At 40.5% G+C, this 20,929-nt stretch overlaps 1 protein-coding gene across 2 annotated transcripts in view; it reads right to left on the bottom strand.

Moving 5' to 3' along the window:
- The window catches only part of TXNRD1 (thioredoxin reductase 1), a 42,507-nt gene extending 25,944 nt beyond the window's left edge, over positions 1-16,563 (bottom strand). Inside the window, exons 1-2 of one of the 2 annotated variants that reach the window (XM_064654838.1) lie at positions 16,542-16,563; positions 1,784-1,890 (exon numbers count right to left, since the gene is read on the bottom strand). Coding sequence is in view for 1 of the 2 variants with exons in the window: in XM_064654837.1 (XP_064510907.1) it covers positions 1,784-1,890; positions 12,544-12,622 (186 nt within the window). In the remaining variant the exon portion in view is untranslated. Of the gene's footprint in view, positions 1-1,783; positions 1,891-12,543; positions 12,697-16,541 lie in introns of those variants that run through there. The other variant, XM_064654837.1, reaches the window with a different exon arrangement.
- Between the last annotated feature and the right edge of the window lie 4,366 nt (positions 16,564-20,929).

The following is a 20,929-nucleotide window of genomic DNA, read 5'->3' as shown; positions in this document are numbered from 1 at the left end:
TTCTTTTCATCTGCCCTGGACTTTCCTAATTAGTGTTTTTCCCCTCCTCTTGCATATATTAGTAGGAAAATACAACAACCCTATACAACATTGCAACAATCCACAGTAATTCCCAGCCTTGCCAACAGAATGAACAGAACTGAATTAAAAAAAAAAATTTCTGAAAACTACATTTTTGTAACATGTATGTATATATTATTGCTCCAGTTTAGTGCTTTAACTTCAGCATCAAAAGGATCAAGTATGGCCACTATGGTTTCACAAGAGATTTTTTTTTTATCACAACTACTACCACAGAAAAACAATCCATAAATCCTAAAATGCATTTTGACAACTGTATGCCACAAAGATCATAGCATTCTCTTTCTAAAATGAGCCTTTGTACTTAATTCATGAAGCTGAGATTATCAGGGCTTCAAACCTTCATGCCTTTGGAGCTTCTGAGAAAATCCTCAAATGACTCTCAAATCCAGGACAAGATCAGGATTGACTCAGCTGATGTAAATCAGTATCAACAAAAGTCATGGAAAAACTTTAAAGACCAAAAATTAAGAAACCCATGCTTTGTCACTTTATGAATCTGCTCACTTTTATTCAAGTGTTTCCATGCGCCTGACTAGATAGGACTTGATTCAGTACTACTGGAATAGTAGTGGCAAATCAAAGGAAAGAAAAAAGCCCAAAGAAGTTTCCCTTTTCTTTTCATTTTAATTTCATTTTGCATTAAGCAGCCCTTTGTACTCAAACCATTCTACTGTCACCTTTCTCTGAGGTTTCATTAGTCCCTCTCTATAACTATGTCTACTCTACTGATGGCTGCCAGCAGAGATCTCACTGACATAAGTCCCCTATCCCTCAGAAAAATTACACAGCAATGTCAGCAGAAATTCAGGCTGTGCATCTGCCTGTAGAAAGTTAGATTTTAATAGTATTTCATAAGCCTGTTAACAGTAGAAACAAAACCTAGAAACCACCTGTGGCTGCTGTGAAGGCAACCAAAAACACCTCGTTCTTTTTCCTCCTCTCTGCAATCCCAACATTCACCCCTAACACTAAATCTACTTTGCACCTGGTTCCCTTATTACTATTTTTCTAACACAGCCATTAGCCAGGCTCAAACTTCCTACTGCAATCAGAGTAACAGTGGAAAAGGGACATATATTGTATTATGATATGCAGCTTCACTTTATTTCTATTTAAGGATGTAAAACTAGAGAAAGGGTGCCATTCTTTACCAAAGTACAACTTCTTGTTTCCTTAGTGGCAACGGAATGGTGTGAAGTCTAAGGGTGGACTAACTCCTACACAGTCATCAAACCCAGCTACCAAGAACGGTATCTTTATGATGCATGCAAAGAAACCACAAAAACTACTCATGAAATTTGATTAGATCACTGCTTATATAATGCTACTTTTGAAAAATGCTTTATGTTTTCACATGGATTAAAAATCTTCAGCTTTTATTCCATCCTGTTTGGTTCATCTTTCATTAGTTCTTGACAATAATTCTGTATGAAAACATACTAAAAGTTGAGATCAGACAAAGTAGATTACAACCTCCCTCTGAAGCCACCTCCTAGAACCTCCCTCCAAAGCAGCCAGGATCTTGACAAGCTCTATGTCCCATTTACCAGGGGAACTTGTTCATGACCGTGATCCATCCTGGGAACGGATTTCCTCCATTCTTTTTCCATGAACTGCAAATTTTACAAGAAAGCCTACATGCTGATTATTTTTCAACGGCAAAACTAAATTATAGACTTTAAAATGTATCTCCCCCTACCTTTAAAGTTTCCTCATGATCTCCTATCGGCTTCTCCTGTACAAAAGCTGGCCGTGAAGTTTCTGCTGCTACTTCGCGCTGCCCTTCTCGCAGCTTTGGGGCTCCCTCTGTGAAATAAAGAGTAAAATAACGTATTGTCTGGAGAGACGTCCTTTATGAAGGCTGTGCTCCTCCAGGGAAATTGTCTGGGGGAGTGGCCTGGCAGCCTCATTGCTTCCTCATCAGCGGCATGCCTGTCCCAGGGCAGCGTTTCCTAAGGCGGCCGATGAGTCATTTGCAACGTTAGGATGACTTGCTATATTTTTCTCTTGAATAAAATCCCATATGAGAGTTGGCTGAGATTTCAGTACTTTTTGCCAATCTAACAATATGCTTTTAACAAAGCAAGGAAATCATGTTTGCTGTGGCTAAGCCTGAAACTTCAGTCTTAAAGGAAAATTATGATTTTCAGCTTTCTTGCCCAGAAAGTGACATTCTTATTCTGATGTGCTCTTTTTTTTTTTTTTTTTTTTTAAGAATTTACTATTTTAAACTGAATTACAGGTTCTTATCTTTCTCCTGCAATTAGTTGTCTGGAAACTTCTTTCAGTTTGAAGTATTGATATAATTGGTTTTTTCCATGCAATTTCTTCCCCCCACTCCCCAGTAATTTCTGACACATGGTACCGCTCAGACTATGAAATCCTCTAAATAAACATATTCCAAAGTCTGAAAAAGATCAGCTTGCCCACTGGTCATAACTGATTTTAAAAATATATATATATATATCTCCAATTTAAAGTTTAAGCATATTAGTGAAAAGGAAAAAAATAACATTTACACATGGTGAAACTTTATTTGATGTGGCATCAAAAAAGACAACAAGGGAAAATCTAATACTTGATTGGAATCCATTATTAGCTCTACCTTCCTGCACAGAACTGAGTTATGTTAAGCTTAATTTCCAATAAATGGGTCAGTACACACTCGTTTGTACTTAATCACATACTTTGCACTGCACAACCAGCATCAATTAGCAAACCCTGACACGTGCCCATACTTAGAAAAACAGCCAAACTGAATGCTATGTATACATTCCTTGGGCACTGAGCCCATAAACCTGAAAAGCATTCACACACAGAGACATAAACCAAAAAAAGGCAGTAATTGAAAATTGGTTTATAACCTTGTCATCTCTGATTTCTTCTCTGAAACTTGGTGATAGAATTCCTTTATCTCACAAAGGTATTAGGAACATTACTTTGCTGATGGTGGTAAAGGGATTTAAGGATCAGAATTGTTATGTAATAATTAATAGTAATATTAGTGATGGATAATACTTTTCCTTTTCTAGTTGGGGAACATACAAATGTAAAAAGACAAAAGCAAGAACACAGGTTTTGAACAGCCTTCACAAAGACTAACTTCACAAACTTCACAAGGGATAATTTTTTGCTTCAATATATTATCAAATTACAATTCAGGGTATATCTGAAGCAACTGAAGGAATACTTTATTCTTACAACAAGTTTGAACAACTCAGGAATGTTCACCTAAAACCGTATCTTCAGTGAGATAAAAATCTAGTCATTAGACAACACAGGCATTTATATAAACATCTCTAATTATTTTCAGGTAGATCTGTGCCAGAGGTGCAAAGCTTTAGCAATAGCCCCAAAACCCAAAGGCAACCATAACCTCTGGCAGAGACTTGAAAGACTCTGTCTGTTGGCTGCCTCTGCTGCTGGGGGCCTCTCCCTCCTTGGTTTGGGCAACCTGCCACAGGCAGGATGACAAAGCAGAAAGTGCTCTGTGAGTCACCTGCTTGTTCTCCATAAAATTCCATCCTTTAACAGCAGTAACAATAACCTATGGTCCTTGTGAATCAATACTTTCAAAAAATGAATCAGCGGACACCTTTTGCAGAGTGAGACTGATAAGGGGAACCTGAATCACGGATCTGCTCTGGATAACTCTCAGAGATGTAGTGGTGAGGATGAGGATGACTCTCTTTGCCCGATGAGTATCAGTGTTACTTCAGCAAGTTTGTAGCAACTCACAGCAACTAAAGGAAGATCCAGTGAGGCTCTTGCCCAGTGCTACCACCATCTTTGTTTTTTGTTAGTCCCAATCTCGATGGTGGCTGTTGAGTGCTACCTACCTTATGACCCTCCAAGTGCTTCTTAATGTGTGAATTAATCTCACAAATCACTACTATCAAATGGGACAAGTCTATTCTCTTCCACCACACTGTTTTTTTCTTCTTGCTGTCTGCATGCATACTTGGCACCAGCCCTGGCAGACATCAGACCTTTGCATGAGCTAAATCAACTCACTAACCCAGGAGAAAATTAACCCAGGAGAAGAAAAGTTGTGGACAGTTTCCCACCAGTCCAACAAGCTCAGCCAGCCCAGGGAAGGATCCTGTAAGCACCACAGCTGGTGCCAGGCAGAAGGCATATCTGTACAGACTGGCAGGGACGAAGAGGGGGCAGCAACATTTCCCTCGTTGGTAGCAGCAAAACTGCCAGTTTTGCTCAGTGGCTTGTTGAACCAGAAAAAACCCCAACCTTTTAAGCCTCACTTCTCGAGCAGAGGGGAAAAAATGCAGTGAAGCAACTATGGTATTTTTAATCCATATCCTTCCTTATTGGGAGTGAGCTTCCACACAAACCAAAGTCCTTCCTGGTACTGAGGCCTCTGAACTTTTGACTGTTGGTTGTGTAATCTCATAAGCAGAACTGCTGCAGGATAAGAACCACCTTATTCTGCAGAAGTGTACAACCAGGGATCCCATGGGCTGCTGAGGCAGGATGTGGAGACTCATGGAAAGCAATCATGCTTCAACTACTCACTGTGAAGATCTGGAAGTGGCACTTCAAGGCAAAAGTCTTCACTTATTTACCTAGATTTTCTGTATCACACAGAAGAACATTATCAAAAAGAATAAACTTCACATTTTTGACAAATTATAATTTTAAAAATAGCTGCCCCTACTCCAATAGTTCAGAAGATGACTTTAAATTTGTAATGTTTCCAAATAAGCATGTAACTCGCTTTACAGCCCTTTCTTCAGGCATCTGAGAAGTACAGGTCATTTCATACAACAATGAACATTTACCTTATGTCCAAGTGAACCTTTTAGGTTGAGAAATTTTCAGGTTTTCCCTCTTCTAGGTTTGCTCATCTCTGCACTGTCAACACAGGTCACTACCTCCTCCTTTGCGTAACCTCGAACATTTGGTATTGGTGGGAACAGAGCCATTACATCATTCAGATGACAAGGGGAAAAAAAACAAGCCTTTAAAATACACACCTCCAGCCTGGATCATATCACAAATCCACACTGACAGGATGCCTTGCAATCAGCTGATCTGACAAAACTGAGAAAAAATTGAAGCCTAGGGCTTTGCTGGCATGCACGTCTTTTGCTTTACCTATTAACCTGCCTTTATCTCATACACAAGTTTTCTCACATTCACACTTCCAATTCTCTCTCCCATCCCACCAGGGAGGAGGGAGTGAGCAGCTGTGTGGGGCTGAGCTGCCAGTTGGGCTTAAATTACGACATTCTCAAATCCGAAACCTAGCAAGCTTCGAGACTGACAAGCAAAAGAGTAAAGTGCATTTTCCTAAGAAATCAGAAGTTCTTTGAACTGTTTTTGCTTATATTTATTCAGTGTGTTGCTGCAAAGTCCTTTAATTTTAATTGTATTCTTGTTAATATGCTTTTCATATCTAAAGGCTTAAAACTTCTCCCATTTAAATAACAGATAGGTTGAACGAGATCAAGATCAAGGCATCATGTGGAATAACTGAACTTTCCATCTACTTGAAGCAGGGAGTCTACTTTGTCACAGATTTCTGTTAGCAGAATCCTGACTAGTACACAGTATTACTCCAAAACACCCATCTCTTTCTTCAAAACATAAATTCTTTCTTCACCACAACTATTTGAGTATAAAAGGCCTTTAAAATAATTTCCATAAAGTAGCAAAACATGTAGATACAAACTTTCTTTTGGGAGCTTGGCAACCTAAGTGTTCAGTTCCCTAAGGTGGAGGAGAAAAAACCCCTCATCATTCTCAGCAAAATAAATGCAGTTAACACATGAAAAAGGCAGAAAATGGCAGAAAGCTTAACAACACTGTTTTCTCAAAGGACAATAAAAATCTACTGAGAACTGTTAATCTAATCTCTACAGAGCAGGGCAGGAATTACAAAACCAAGACAAGTCAAAGAAGAAATACTGATAGAGGAATGACGAATGCCAGATAAAATAAAATACTAACTTTCAAGTGACATCTATCTGAGGGCCTGATTCAAAGCTCTCTATATACAACAGAAAAGTTCCCACTCAAACAAAGCCCTTAAATGACAAAATTCACCCTTTTCAGCTCAGTTTTCTAATGAACATCTGGGGACTGACTCAGCAACATCATCCAATCTGCTTTTCACTCAAGATAGGTCAGCACTGTGTTTTGAAGGCTGTAATCCACCACCTTTGAAAGCCCAGAGGAATGTGAAGAGCTGTTAACCCAAGGCAAGAAACTCAACACTAAAATACCTACTTCTCAGCCTCTAACAACCAGCCACTCAAGTTCATACCTGTCACATCCTGATAGTCTGCAAAAGGGCTTCTGAAACTGGTTTCAGTTCCTAGTTCCTAGCAGAAGAAGTAATTCCTACTTCCAGGCATTTGTTTTTCTTTTGCTTTTTTAAGTATCCATGTGATATGAAAAAGTATTTTACTTCACTGATTTCGACAGTTCAGTTGTACTCTTTGTTTTTTTATGAAAAGCCCTGGAAGACATGTTTCTGCTATAATAAGTTTGGAACTTTAAACCCCACTCCAACAAGACCTGGGCTTTCTCACAGACTTTCTCAGTAGTGCTCTCTGACACCAAAGTCCTGAGCAGTATCAGACAGTGGGTACTTGCCCTTGGAAGTCTTCAGCCATTCCTCATTTCTTATGTAATTGTTTACAGCAAACCATACAGGAATTAGCCAGGTTGCTCTAATTAGCACGAACAGGGATGTTTTCTGTGAGCATAACATCACACGCTGGCCTCACGTATTTCTAGAACATCTCCAATACAAACTCTGTTAGCTCTAACAGAACAAGCTACATAAATTTAAAAATGGTAAATTTCAGATTATGTCTTCCTCAGTAAAAGAAAAGCAATCCTAAATTAATTATGTATTTTTGACCACTTCCATCTTCCACTTTATTTCATTGTGAACTAAATTAACTAGGCTTTGAAAAACTTAAGATAAAGCTTCTCTGCCCCTGGAACTGTGCTAAAAGCTACAACATCTCATTTAATGATTTATATGCAATCATTACGGAAAATATAACCTTATAATACTGGTAATTTTAATATGGATTTTTGTCTATTCCCTTCAAAAGTCACTGTTGCTTTTGGATTTACCCATATTAGTATAAAGCTTTGTCTAATCCAAATCAAAGCAAAGGAAGCTGATTTCTGGTATGACTACCTGTAGGTGTATCATGCTCACAGTGTCATCCATACTGGCTCACTCTTTATTTCAGATGACCTGAAAAAGCTGAGCTTCCTGACTTTTCTTCTTGAAATTCCAATGTGTGGCCAACACAAACCTGTGGCTTCCACAAACTGTGATTAATACTCTCATGCTACCCCTTTTTTTTTTTTCCCGGTCAGTAAATAAATAACTCTCTGACAGGAGGAGGAAGCATCACTAGCCACACTTATTCAAGAGTGGTACCTGAGGCACAGAGAGGTAAAACAATACTCAGCAGGGCTGGAACAGGATCTCCCAGGTGCTGGTGCCATTCATTATCCCTACTGCCCCCAGCCATGCCTTTATTGTCTCTACCACAACTAAAGCCATTTAATTCAATCCCCCACACCTCTTTGTAATCAAGCTTGCATTTGAGTCATGGAGAACACAAAAAATATGGTGGGAAACAGCTCACACAAAATCAGGTTAATTGTCAAAAGAGCCAGTATTAAAAGTGAACATTGTTAAAGGAAAAAAAGTTATTTGTAGGTGATGTCCCAGAAAGGGCATGTAGTTTAAGGAGGTACTATACTACACCATGGAAAGTACTTAGATATTTGGCTCAAAAAACTGTGATTTTTTTTCTTTTTTAATAGGTGGGGGAAAGAAACCCCACTTATTGCAATTCAGAGTAATCAAAGGTTTTTGTCTCTGAAAAACAAAAGGACTTGGGTGGAACAATTTAATCCCTCTTGTAGCAGCCCAGCAAGCAATGACACAGCATTTCTGTGAGGTGAGTGAAGCAGCACAGTCTAACAGGTCACTGCCCTGCAAACTCTCTTGCCAACTAAGTGATATGACATAACCAATCTGATGCACACAGGCTCTAACAAAGCTCTGGCTGGAAACGGTTGTGAAAGATGGGTGTAAAACAACAAACACGTTACACTCGTAAGCCAGAATTACAGAGACGTGCTTGCTTTGTGTCAGGCTGTGCATACAGCGGAGGAGATAAGGAAGTGGAGAGTTTCCTTCTCACTCTACTGGGCATGCAAGGCCAGGGCACAGGTGAGGTGACCATGTCAAACAGCACTTTCTTCCCCGAGCAGCTGACTCGACAAGCAAAACAGGCAACTTCACTAGAACAGAAGATTAAATGAGACGCTATCTCAGTTCACTATGCAAAACCAGTTCATTAGCAGATTCTTAAGAAAAGCTATGACTAGACTAACCTACCATTATTTTCTATGGAAATAAAAGGATTTGCATGCTTTACTTACTTCCTCCCTTTGCATTTATATCTCTTTTATGCAAATGAAAGTGCTGGGTCAGATAGGGTTGTAAGAGCCAAAAAATTACAGGAGGTCACACAACTCGACAGGGTTTACCATAAATGAGTCCAACTACATACTCAGTAGTACAAGGCACAAAGGGTACAGATAGAAAAGGCAATATGCTATGAAAAGCAACAGCTGTGAGCTTTTTGGAAGAAAAATAGAGGGTAAAACCAAACCGAAGATAAGGAAAAAGAGAGGCCATCAAATATAATCGAGTTCTGTGATGAAGACCTACAATGTGACACCACATTCAAAATGGAAGGCACTGAAAAGTAGGAATGAGGAAAATATAACCAAGTACTTGAAAAAAATGAGTCAAGATACAACAAACTGGAAGGCAGTTGCATTGCAACAGGCAGGTATCAAAAATAGGCAAGACATCGAAGATAGAACATTCTCAGGAGATAGCAGTGATAAAGAAAAAGGATAATGAGTTACCAATTAGGCATAATGTGCATGATTCTATCTGGTATTTGATTTGTTTTCTACAGGCACAATCCAAACAATAACAAGACACCCTATCAAAGGGTGTCCAAGATGAGCTTAATGAAGGAACAACTTTCAGATAGGAACAAGCAGAGAAACCATAAAAAAGAACTGGAAAAAAAGAAGACAAGTACCATACATTGTTGAGGGCCAAGCACTGTTTCCATTCACAGTGGAAATCAAGGGGATGGCATAACTATTAACAAGGGCAGAGGAAGCACCTGGGCATTAAGCCACATTAAGCATTTGAGTCTACTCTACTCTTCTCCATAAAGAGTTCTATGACACATCTGTTATTGTTACCTGAGCAGCTCACATGTAAATTATATGGTCAAGGTATTTCCAGGAAATACTGCAAAAGTAAAAATATTTGGGGCCTCATTACTCAGACACTCACCACATGTAAATGTTAATGCCACTTAATCACTGTTGGTGTTTGTACTCCAGCACAGAACTAGGACCACCAAAGTGGATCCCCTGTTATTCCATCTCACAGTTATGCTGCATTCAGGGGCTCTCAGATTAGCACTAGCAATGAGGAACAATTAATTTAACACTACTTTATTAAATCCCTTTGCAGAATCCAGCCCAAATTTCATTCCACGTCTACTGTAACTTTCCAGGCCCACCAGCGAGCGTGTGCTGTGCCCTGAGTGCCCAGTCCTAAAAGAAGCTGAGCAACTTCAACTTATGTCAAAGTCAAACTGAACTGAAACACAGCTGCTCACAAAATTCAAATAGCATGAGGGTCTGGGAGAAAAAAAGCAGCACTTGAGGCTATGCTAAGGTACAATCCAACAGAAACAAACAATATATTTTATAAAGCAAAAGCTGCAATTCAGGCTACCTTAATTCTGAGATGTGTAAGTTTAGACCCTTATTGTATAGCTCTGAATTTTGTCCTTAATTCCTTCTGCAGTAAAATGCCTGTTTATAATACAGAAAGCTAAAAAGATGTGGAGACAACAAAAAAATCAGGAAAAGCACTCTCTTCTGAGTTGTTTCCAATTTTCATACCTTTATATCCACAAAATGCCATAAACACTGCACGTGTAAAACTCAAGTGGTGAAGCAAACTGAATGGTATTTGAAGATTGAGAATAACCTTTTTAACAGCACAAGCTAAGGACAAGAGAATGTATTTAATAGCTATCTTATGCAAACCATATATAAGCACTTTATCTTAACATTTTTACTTTTTCCTGTGCTAGTCACCATTTTTCTTGCCAGATTTGCTCACTGCCAATTTCCCACTGTTTATTTTTTAAACATCTTTAGATCTTACAGTGAATTAATAACTACATTTATTATTGCCATTGAAAAAATGATGGACGGGTGGGAAAAAATCCAGAGAGCCATTAAGAAATTCTTACAGCTACCAATGTCTCAATTTCATCCTCCTACAACACACATAAGTTTAGATATACTTTGTCCAAGGGATGTATGGAGATATTAAAACACCCTACTGCCTGTTATGACTAACTATAGAAAGGGGTTAATTTTAGATTGCTTGTGTTTCAGAGTCAGTTAAACAATGAGTAATTAGCTTATTTGAATTATGTTTCCATTTTAAAGTAAATTATTCACATTTCTGTAATTTTTTTTTGTTTTAATCTTCTATTTAACCTCTTCAACAGCACCCACAACTTCCCTCATCTCTTGTCCTTGGTAGACATTAAAAACTTTGATGTGTTCCTTTGGGAAATGGATGTTGGGTTTCAGATAATAATCTACTTGTGTGCAACTATCCCAGAAGCAAAGCTGCCTTCATGCTGAAATATAAACCTTGATGTCACATTTTAAACCAACCTTCCTGGAGAATTACTTTAAGATGCTGCCAGAGTTGTAGAACAGGCAGCAGAAAGTCTTAAATCGAAAACCCAAAGATACAGCAGAGCATATAAGCCAAAGCCCAAACAATATGTTCTTTTAAGTCATTTACCCTAAATGAGTCAGCTTCACAAGGCTGAAAAAGCTTGTTAAGATGCAGGCTTCATTTCTGAGTTTGTGTCAGCAGATATATTGTTGGCTAGAGGAACCAGGTTTGGGTACAACTCCACAGCAGTTTACTCTGTCCCAGGCTCTGTGCTACCACACCTGCATAGCTTTCAGTATCTGATTTAAAACTAAACTGGGTATTTCTAAATCATAACATGGTAGTGGCAGCATTAGGTAAGGGAACTGCTGGGGGTTAACCCTAACTGGTATCAGGTCACTGCACTGTTCTGAAAGTACAAGGGCAACTGGACTTTCCTGACAGTGGTTTGAGAGTTTTCTTCTTTTTTCCTAGTCCTTCTTAGGATCAAGGAACATCCAGTGCTTCCAATGCCAGGCTTTTCACTCAGATTGGAGGATTTTGTGTTGGTATAATTGAAAGATACTAAGCAATATAGAGCCATAACAATAAGCCTATCTCCAGAGTTTTAACTGCTATAAACCCCATCTTTGTATTTGCCAGCTCCTGCTGTGCCTTACGCAAATTCTTCCGCACAGGCATCTTTATTCTTTGTTTGCCAAGTATCTGACAATTTCCATATGCATAATAAGACTTAAAATATTATATAATACCTTAAAACTCCCGAGGTGTTTTAGTGTCAATGTTCTCAAATCATTACACATCTTTAAAAACAGTCCCCTTTCCCAAGGATGTGGTGGAGCTGAAAAAACTCCTTCAGTAGTAGATGCTCAATGAAGTACTACATCCTAAGAGTGCTTTTTCATTTAAGCAGAACTGCTGTTCAGTGCCAGATGTAAGCATCGGTTCATTTTCAGGCATTCATTACATCAAGCCCATTATTTTTCTTCTTTCATCAGATTTTTATAGACCCAGTGAGAGCACGGTAAATGCTACGTCCAAGGAGGATCTCAGGGTGAAATTCTGACTCACAAGAGGGACAAATCAGACAGCTGAAACACAAATTTCCCCAACGCTGTTGTGCGAACATGCCTCAATCCTGGTAGACAGAAAACATCTCCATGGACCAGAGGGTCATTAGCTCCCGTCTAACTCCAGGTCCCCAGCACAGGATCCCTTCAGGTCACGGTGTGTGCTAGGGACCCTCACCCAGCACTGTTGCCCGCACTCCCCAGGGACAGGGTCCTGCTCCCTACATCTTCCCAGGGCCGGGGCCCCGCTCCCTGCATCCCCCCGAGCTCCTGTGAGCGGGACAATGGCACAGCCTGCCCAGCCCCGCTGGCCTCAATAAAGCCAGTCAAGAGACAGCCAGGCTGTGTTTGGGCACAGGTAACCAGCACCGGCCGTCGGACCGCGGTCACTCCTGCTGAAGGCACAGCAAAGTTGTTCTACAGCGGAGGGAGGGGGCAGCAAGAGAGGGAACCCTCCCGGGTGTTTCTCCGGGAAGCTGGAGCCAGTTTCTCCGCCCGCCCGCCCCCCCCGTCCCGCCGCGCCCGGAGCCCTCCAGGTGCGAGGCGCTGACAGGCAGGTGCCCCCCGCCCGCCCGCCCGCCCGCCTACCTGCCGGGCGCCGCCGCTCCGGGGGCGCGCCGCCGGGCGCCTGCCGCACCGCCTGGCTCTTCCGCAGAGCGTTGCCCATGGCGCGGGTCGGCTGGGATGGGATGGAATGGGCCGGGCCGGGCCGGGCCGGGATCGGGTCCCCGCGCAGCTCCGCGGCCGCCCCCCGCCCCGGCAGCGCCCCCTGGCGGCCGCGCCGCCCCGGCCCGGCCCCGTCGCGATGGCGACGGACGCGCCGGAGCCAGCCCGGGGCTGTGGCGCCCCCTGGCGGCGGGATGGGCTCTCCCCGGAGCTCTCCCTCCTGTGGGATGCTGGCGACAGGCGGGCACTCAGGAGGTGCCTCAGGAACGGGGTTTTTTCCCCACAGTTGATGGTTCACGTTAAGAAACATATGTATAGAAAAAACACTCTAACTGAACCGTTAACTGTGTGAGGCAGGAAGCCTGAGGAGACTTATCGTGCTCTCTTGTCTGGGTTCAGGACATAATTTGTCACCATTGTCTCATAGGGCTGCCGAGGCTGCAGCCCCATCGTAGTGGCTTTCCAGTGAATTGGCAAGAGGAGAGCCTGCCAAGGATTTCTGGCATCGGCCGAGAAGCTGGACAGGGCAAGATGAAAGCTGTGACCCTGTAAACCACCACCAAACTTGCACACAAATATCTGCTGCTATTGTTGGTCCACTTTGAGCTTTCTTCGCTATCAGTCCAATTTGAGCTTTTTTCACTCTTCTTATGGAAAGAAGCACGTGACTTGTTACACCAAACACAGCAACTTATCTGATCGGCGTTCTTGCTTATGACAAATACTGACATTTGTTTTAAAAGATTTAAAAGGATGCAAACCCAATCATCAGTGGTGTTGTTCGATGGATCTTCTTAGTTGCTGGGCTAATTGACTGCTGGGCTCTCTATTTTAGATTGACTGCTGGGCTCTGGGGCTGAGCGAGCCTGAAGGATGCTGTGATGCAACACACGATGATGAAATGAATGCTGTAGACTGAGGAGCTCTTAGTATCAGTGACCAGAGTTGCTCTGTCGTCCTGCGTAAGTCCTAAGAGTCCCCCAGTGTAAAATGTAAACATCACATCTATTTATCCTATAACCTTCCAGAGCTGTGATTATCTTTCAGTGCAGGACTCCAACCATGTCAGCTCTCAGTACTCTGCTACAAGAGTAATAGTGAACGACAACAAAGGGAAAAAAGAAAACAGAATAGTAACTTTGAATCTTGATGTTTAAGAGGCATTGCCTCCCCGTCCTCAGCTTTTTTGCACAGAACACTTAATCAATTCCTATTCGTATTCCTGTATTACTCTTCCACTCTGCAGTGATATCTCCAGTGTCAGCTGGGGTTTCAAATAGCAAAAACCACACAACTATACTTACGACTGTTAAGTGGAAAAAAGTCTCTGAACTTACTGTGGGAATGACCACTATGGTTTTAGAAATTATGCCTTCAATATAGATCTCTATAGCAACAAAAATTATTATGATAATGAGGATAATAACTGTTACGGGCATTCAGGAATTATTACAGCTTCAAAAACACAGTTATTAAAATAATTTGCTGAACAAGCTTAGAGAAGGAACTCTATTCCACCAAACCTCATCTCAATATTTTCGTTAAATGAGAACTACCAGCTGGCAATTCAGCCAATTTGAGAAAAAAATCAAATTTAAAAAACCACCGTGGAGTGCTGTTCCTCATTCACGGTGTTTCATTTTGCTTTTTCTTTTGCAATTATGTTCTAATCATATTTCCTTTTATTAAGAAAGGAAAAAGGTCTTACATTGCTGCGGTGAAGATCCACTGAAGTAATGGTAAAAATGGAGTTCTACATTTGAGATGTTTTGTAAGTTTGAAAACCAGTGCATCAAAAGATCAGAATTATCCAAGGTCACTTATAACCAAGGAGTCTCGCTGCAGAACAGAATCTTGATGCTGCACAACAGAATCTTGATGCTGCACCCAAACACTAGCACACATTTTCACCTCTTTACCCCACTCCTCTTAATCTGTTGCTTCCTGCAGTGTTACTCTAACACAAGTTGTTACAACCTCCTCACAAACACTTCCCTCAGGCCATTCAAAGTACAGCTGGAGAATTAATGTTCCTTAACTCTTATTTTAGTCAGACTATTACTGATCTTGGACTCGATAACTCCTCTTTGTTGTTTTCCACAGGCTTCATGCTTTCTCCTGAATCACAGGTTGTGATCAACTCCAAGGACCAATTAAACTTTTTTCTTTTGGGTGATTTACTATCGTGTCAGATCATAATTTCTCCAGTTTTACCTACTTCTTTACATCCTTCTCCACAGAGGCCTATTGTTTGCTCTCACAGTGTTCTCCAAATTAAATCTTTTTTTCTGGCCACATTCAAAAAATATCTGCCCTCTTTCTATTTAAATTTTGCCTAGAAATTACACTTTTTATGAGGCTTAAGAAAAGTTGAGTACATTCATTTATCTTTTAAATTATTCTTAGTTGACTGAACTACACATATACATGAGGTCCTGTGCTGGACCCCTGAAATGTAAGCAGAATATGATGATAAGAATAATGGAAAGTGGAAGGAAGAGGATGGAACAAAAATGCAGTATATTCCAGTTATTAATAATGTGATCTGATGCCTTGTCCACATGTTACACATATTTTTGTCCGTCTTTGTCTTTTTCTCACTATTTAGACTCTTTGGGAGAGAGACTGTATCTTCCTCCCTCTTTAGAAAACACTTGATATTTAAATTTCTACTGCTATCCTCCTCATAAATAATCTTCATGCTGTCCTTTTCCAGTCATAAGGACACACACTGGAGAGCAGTCTTCAGGATCATACAGCTGAAGTGCACTCTGTATACTGTAGTATCTCCCTGACACAGATACCAATTCAAACCCCTCTTGAGGGTCAGAGGTAAGTCTGTCTACTGAAGTCACCAGGAGACTGAAGCCCTCTTTCAGTTTGGTACCAAATCTTTGGGTGGTGCCAAGCAATAGGACAAGACAAAATGGGCAGAAACTGATGCACAGGAAGTTCCACCTGAACATGAGGAAAACTTTACTGTGTAGGTGACCGCGCACTGGAACAGATTGCCCAGAAAGGTTGTGGAAATATTGTTGAAAATATTCAAGTACACAATCCTGTGCCATGTGCTCCAGGATGACCCTGTGTGAGCAAGGAGGTGTGACCAGATGATCCACTGTGGTCCTTCCAACCTGACCCATTCTGTGATTGTGTGGGTTTGTCTGTTTTTCTGTTAGTTCTACCTACATGAAAATTTAGTGCAGATCTTCAGAACTGCTTTGTTAAGAAGCAGGACAGCAAGGACTGTCTCATTAGAAATATCTGTGCCGAAAATCTGTCACGTACATCCTGTTTTCAGTATTGGACTATTATAAGGCATAGACTGCATGAACTGCCAGTGTTGGGATTAAGAGATTGCCCGTGATAAATTCAACTAATGCATAAAAAGTCCATAAGATACTGGAAGGACTAATAAAAATAGTAATTACATTAAGATAGTCACTGATAATGTTCTTCACAAAGATGAAATATAAGGTGTTTTGCTCTGTCTTGAAATCTCGATAAATACATTTTATAGCAAATGTATTTGGTGCTTGATTGCTACTGAAGAATCTGTGACAGAGCTGTGATTATCTAAACAGTGCATCAATGGGACCAATCCCTCAGTCGTTTCTGAGATAATTGATTCCCAGTTCCCTGTGACTATTATAAAAGTGATCATTAAAATAATATTAGAATTTCTGTTCCCACAAAGATTTCTATATATTCTTTCTATATATAAACTGGGAGGAAGGTTGTCTCAGTAAATGAAGAGCCCACAGTGCCACCTTCTTATAAAGGACAATATTCTTGGTGCTGAATGCAAAATCACCTAAATATTAGCATTAATAAAGATGACACAGTCCTTGCATTTTCAGAATATTAACATAATTGAAATACCGCTGGTCATTTCTTCAAGCTTAGATTCATTTTCTTACCTTAGATCAGTCACCTCAACGTTTGGCCTCTTGTACAAGCTCTGGATCTGAGCTCCTTCTGTAGCCGACAGAGAAAGACAGGCATGTTCTGATGGTAACATCCTTCTGGAGACAGGTACTTCTAAAGAGTGAGCCTCTCCCTAGTCCTAACTTTGGACAAATTCAAGTGAGAAGAATTCCAGTTTTCATGTTTAAATTGACAAGAAATCTATGTCTCTGCCTACACTGCAAATGCGACACAGTCAGTATGTTAGTGACAGTGAAGGGGCACTGCTAAGATCCCACCTGTGTGACAGATTCTAGGGGGAAAATTTTGGTTTTGTGATGCTGATGACACAATGGTAGTGTACACAGACCTTTGAATCAGTGCAGTTTGGGATCCCATGTCTACAGGAAGAAAACTACAAACACTCCCAGTTACCACAGCCCCTGGAAACCTCTGATTCTTCTAGGAAAGTCCTGAATTCCTACATTCATGCTGTCCTGGTTTTGGCTGCGATTGAGTTAATTTTCTCCCTAGTAGCTGGCACAGTGCTGTGTTTTGGATTTAGTATGAGAATAATGTTGATAACACACTGATGTTTTAGTTGTTGCTAAGTGGTGTTTACTCTAAATCAAGGACTTTTCATCTACTCATGCTCTGCCAGCAAGCAGGTGCACAAGAAGCTGGGGAAGCACACAGCCAGGACAGCTGATCTGAACTTGCCAAATGGATAATCCATACCATAGAATGTTATGTTCAGAAAACAAACTGAGGGGAGTTGTCCAGAAGCTGCTGATTGCTGTTTGGGGACAGGCTGGGCATGAGTCAGTGGGTGGTGAGCAACTGTGCCATGCATCACTTGTTTTTCTTGAGTTTTAGTCCTCTCTCTCTTTTTTTCTACTACTACTACTAGTAGTAGTAGAAGTAGTAATACCATGGTATTTTATTTTAATCATTAAACTGCTATTATCTCAATCCATGAGGTTTACTTTTTTGTTGTGATTCTCCTTCCTGCTGAGGTGGGGTGAGTGAGCGAGCGGCTGTGGGGTACTTGCTGGCTGGGGTTAAACCATGACACGTGCCAAGCAAAAAGAAGAGATCAACCTATTACCTATTTTTCAAATTAGCCATATGGACACAGTGTGAGAATATGGGCTTTATAAAGATAAATTTTCATGATACAGAGCAAAATCTAGTTCTGTAGCCCTCCAGAGTCCGTACTCCCTAAGTCCACTATGTCAGGGCCAACAGCCTCTGGGTTTTTGTAACTCTAACTTTGCCATCGGAACTGGACTGAGCAATAGCCCACATTTCCTCACTTTCCATCTTCATCTGAGCTGCCTTCTGAGCTCCCTCTGCAGTTCCCAAAACAGAGACGTAATGGAAGCCAGAATCCCCACCCCTGGGAGATGTAGGGTTTCACTGCATAGCCATTAAGCAGCTTGTCCTCTTACACAGTAGAATTAAATAAGGCATCTTTCATCATACTTGTTCTATTAAGAAATTTCAATCCCACATGTAGCTGATAACAGGGAGAAAATCCAAAAAATATCCATAGAATGCAGTTGAATGCCAATGATATCAAACAAACCCACATGAATAACACTTGGGAAATGTGTGATGAATTTAGCTACAAAAAAATAAAGTTTTACCAGAGCTACTTAGCCCTTCCATTTTATACTTTATATTACTTGTCATAAGGTTTGAAAAAGCTAAATGGTTTCATCCTTTGCTATTTAAATTGAGCATTGATTTTTTTTCTCCTGTGTTTTGAAAAGAGCCAAAACCAATGCAAATGGTTTTATCCAGGAGGCTGTAATAGCACAGTTGTAAAGCAAGTTCTTCTCAGATTGCATCTCAAAACTCTGTCATTGCTCTGCCGAAAACAAAGCAGAGGAGATATTGTTATAGTTTTACCTCCACCTGTTGCTGTATTACTCATAGACACGTTAGAGGCTTCTGTCAAAATCTCTTCTAGTCCTTCAAATGGTTCTGTCCGGACCAACATCTTGAACATGTACTTTGAAGTTCTCTGTTGCTCTTGTGGAATGTTTATATTTGATGTTTGAGACATGTTTTAACATATAAATTACCTGATTACAAGTCAGTTCTGCTCTGGGTACTTTTCAAAGGGATTGCTGCCAGCCACATTTAACCCCACCAGGTTGAGATTAACTAGCACAGCTACACTTCCAGCGATATATTTATATGGACTTGCTTAACTACCTGTTCCTGTGGTGAAAACAATAAGTTGGTTTTCCTTTTCTCTAAAGGAACAAGACTTAGGCATTTATGCACCACCTACGTGCCTTACCTCCCCCCAATAATTTTCAAAATGTTGGTCAATTTTAATCAGATTTACTTAGTGGAATATATCTCAACATGCTACATTTCTGTGCATCCTGTGAAAGAAAGGCTAGAAGTTAAGTAGTAGTGAGGAAAAGGCTCAAAAATGAGTTCAGTTCTTCTAAGGGATTGCATACAGGAGCTCGGTCTCAAGAAGCCGTCAGGAAGTGGCTTCACTTGTCATTTCTTTCCTCTTACCTCTCTTGCTTTCCCAGTATCTAAGCCATTCACAGTTCAGCTCAAGGTAGGAAAGTGATACTGCTACTGATTCAGCAGATGGGGAATGGAGGCACAATATAATTAAAATTCAGACTTTCACAGGTATTTAAACACCTCTCTGTTGAAATCTGATGGCTTGGATTTACAGTCCTTTGCCCAAAGTCATACAAGAAGCATGTGGTAAACCTGGGAATTGAATCCAAGCTTGCACCTCACTCTTTGGACCATACTTTCTAAATGGGATGTAGTAATTTCAGAATTGCACCTGCCCAGCCCCCTCTTTGGCTGGGTACCAGTCTGCTGTGAATAAACACATCCTTTGGCCCTCATGGTGTGGGTGTTAAAGCTGACTACTCTTATAGGTCTGCCTCTCAGGTGCACTGTCACAGTGCAGGCCCTGTTCATGACTCCTCTTCACAGGTCTGGGGTGGCACAATACGAAGGTCACCTGAGCAACCACTTCCTTCCAAGGGTAGCAGGAATTTTAGTGCTAAAGGGGGAATACTATCTAAAAGGAAGGCACACTTACATAGCTGAAGAATTTTTCAACACCACAGAAAGATACTGATCCTTGGAAAAATAAAAATATCTTGAAATTGATTTAATTCCATCTGGTCTCATCCTACTGTGACTTGGTTAATTACCTGTAGATAATTTCTTCTGGATTTCTGCATTCAATCTTTTTCACATAGCATTGCTTGGCTCTGTAGCAGCTTTCAAGTATTTTTTAATTAGGATTGTCGAATATAAATAAGAACTCCATAATCTAAAAAAAAAAAAAAAACAAAACAGGGATGATAACAAGCATTAGAAAGACCACTATCAAGAATGAATATAAGATCCTGAAGCACCATGGAGTTCATAGTTTTAGGACAGACCTATTTCCAATCTGTTACACTAAGAATTTCACAGTTTTGAGAACTCTGGAGAATGTTAGAAGAATAACACACACACACACACACACACATCCACTGCTATTTCTACAAAAATTGTAATTTCTCATTTCAAACACATACTTTTCCAAATCACAGAGGCCAGAGCACAAGGAAGGCACATTCTGAAGCAAGCTGATATATCTGTTCTTGTTTAAAGAAGCATACTTGCTCACCTTTGACAGCTTTCTTAGCTAACATCTACTAAATAGAACAGAAGATATCTGAAGATTTTCATTTCCTTACTGAAAATTTCAGACACAAAATGACAGCCTCAGGAAATAGGTCACGACCTCATGAAATATGGAGTTTGAGAATTTACTTAGCATAGGAATAAAACAATAATCCAATTAAAGAATGAGTGATAAATGTGTGACAGAAACTGTTACTTATGGAGGAACACAAAATAAAATGTATGTGAAGGGAAATCCTGGCTTGGACTCCCTGGCCCCAGCTGGCTGAGAAGTTTAACCACTGAGTGCTGTTCTGTCTCCAATAACAGTGAATGCTTGTTCCTACTGTGCTGTCCTAAAGAAAAGCACTGAGTAAAACAAGTGGATAAGTAGTTTTTCCATCAAAACAACATTGATAAATGTCAGCAAAAACAGCATGGGAGAAACAATATTTTTGTTTCAAGTGTGAAAGATTTGAGGGCCGTGTTATCAAGGAGATTCAAAATATCAACTAGTGGCTCGAAAAAAGGGCATTGTCTGCTCTGTGCCCTGAAGAACCTGCACACTGGTCAGTGTTCATCTTTCTACTCACTTGTGAAATTCTGAGCTGACATGACAGAATTCATCCAAAGATCTTAAGACTCCACAGTAAGATGAATAGTATTGTCATGGTATTGCATTTAGTGAGCAAAAGCTATAAAATAGATAAAGGGGAAAATACATTCCCCAAGGCCC

Source organism: Pseudopipra pipra, chromosome 5 (genome assembly GCF_036250125.1).
Source record: "Pseudopipra pipra isolate bDixPip1 chromosome 5, bDixPip1.hap1, whole genome shotgun sequence".
NCBI lineage: Eukaryota > Metazoa > Chordata > Aves > Passeriformes > Pipridae > Pseudopipra > Pseudopipra pipra.
The sequence above is the reverse complement of the archived record's forward strand: the minus strand, read 5'-3'. Positions and strand labels throughout refer to the sequence as shown.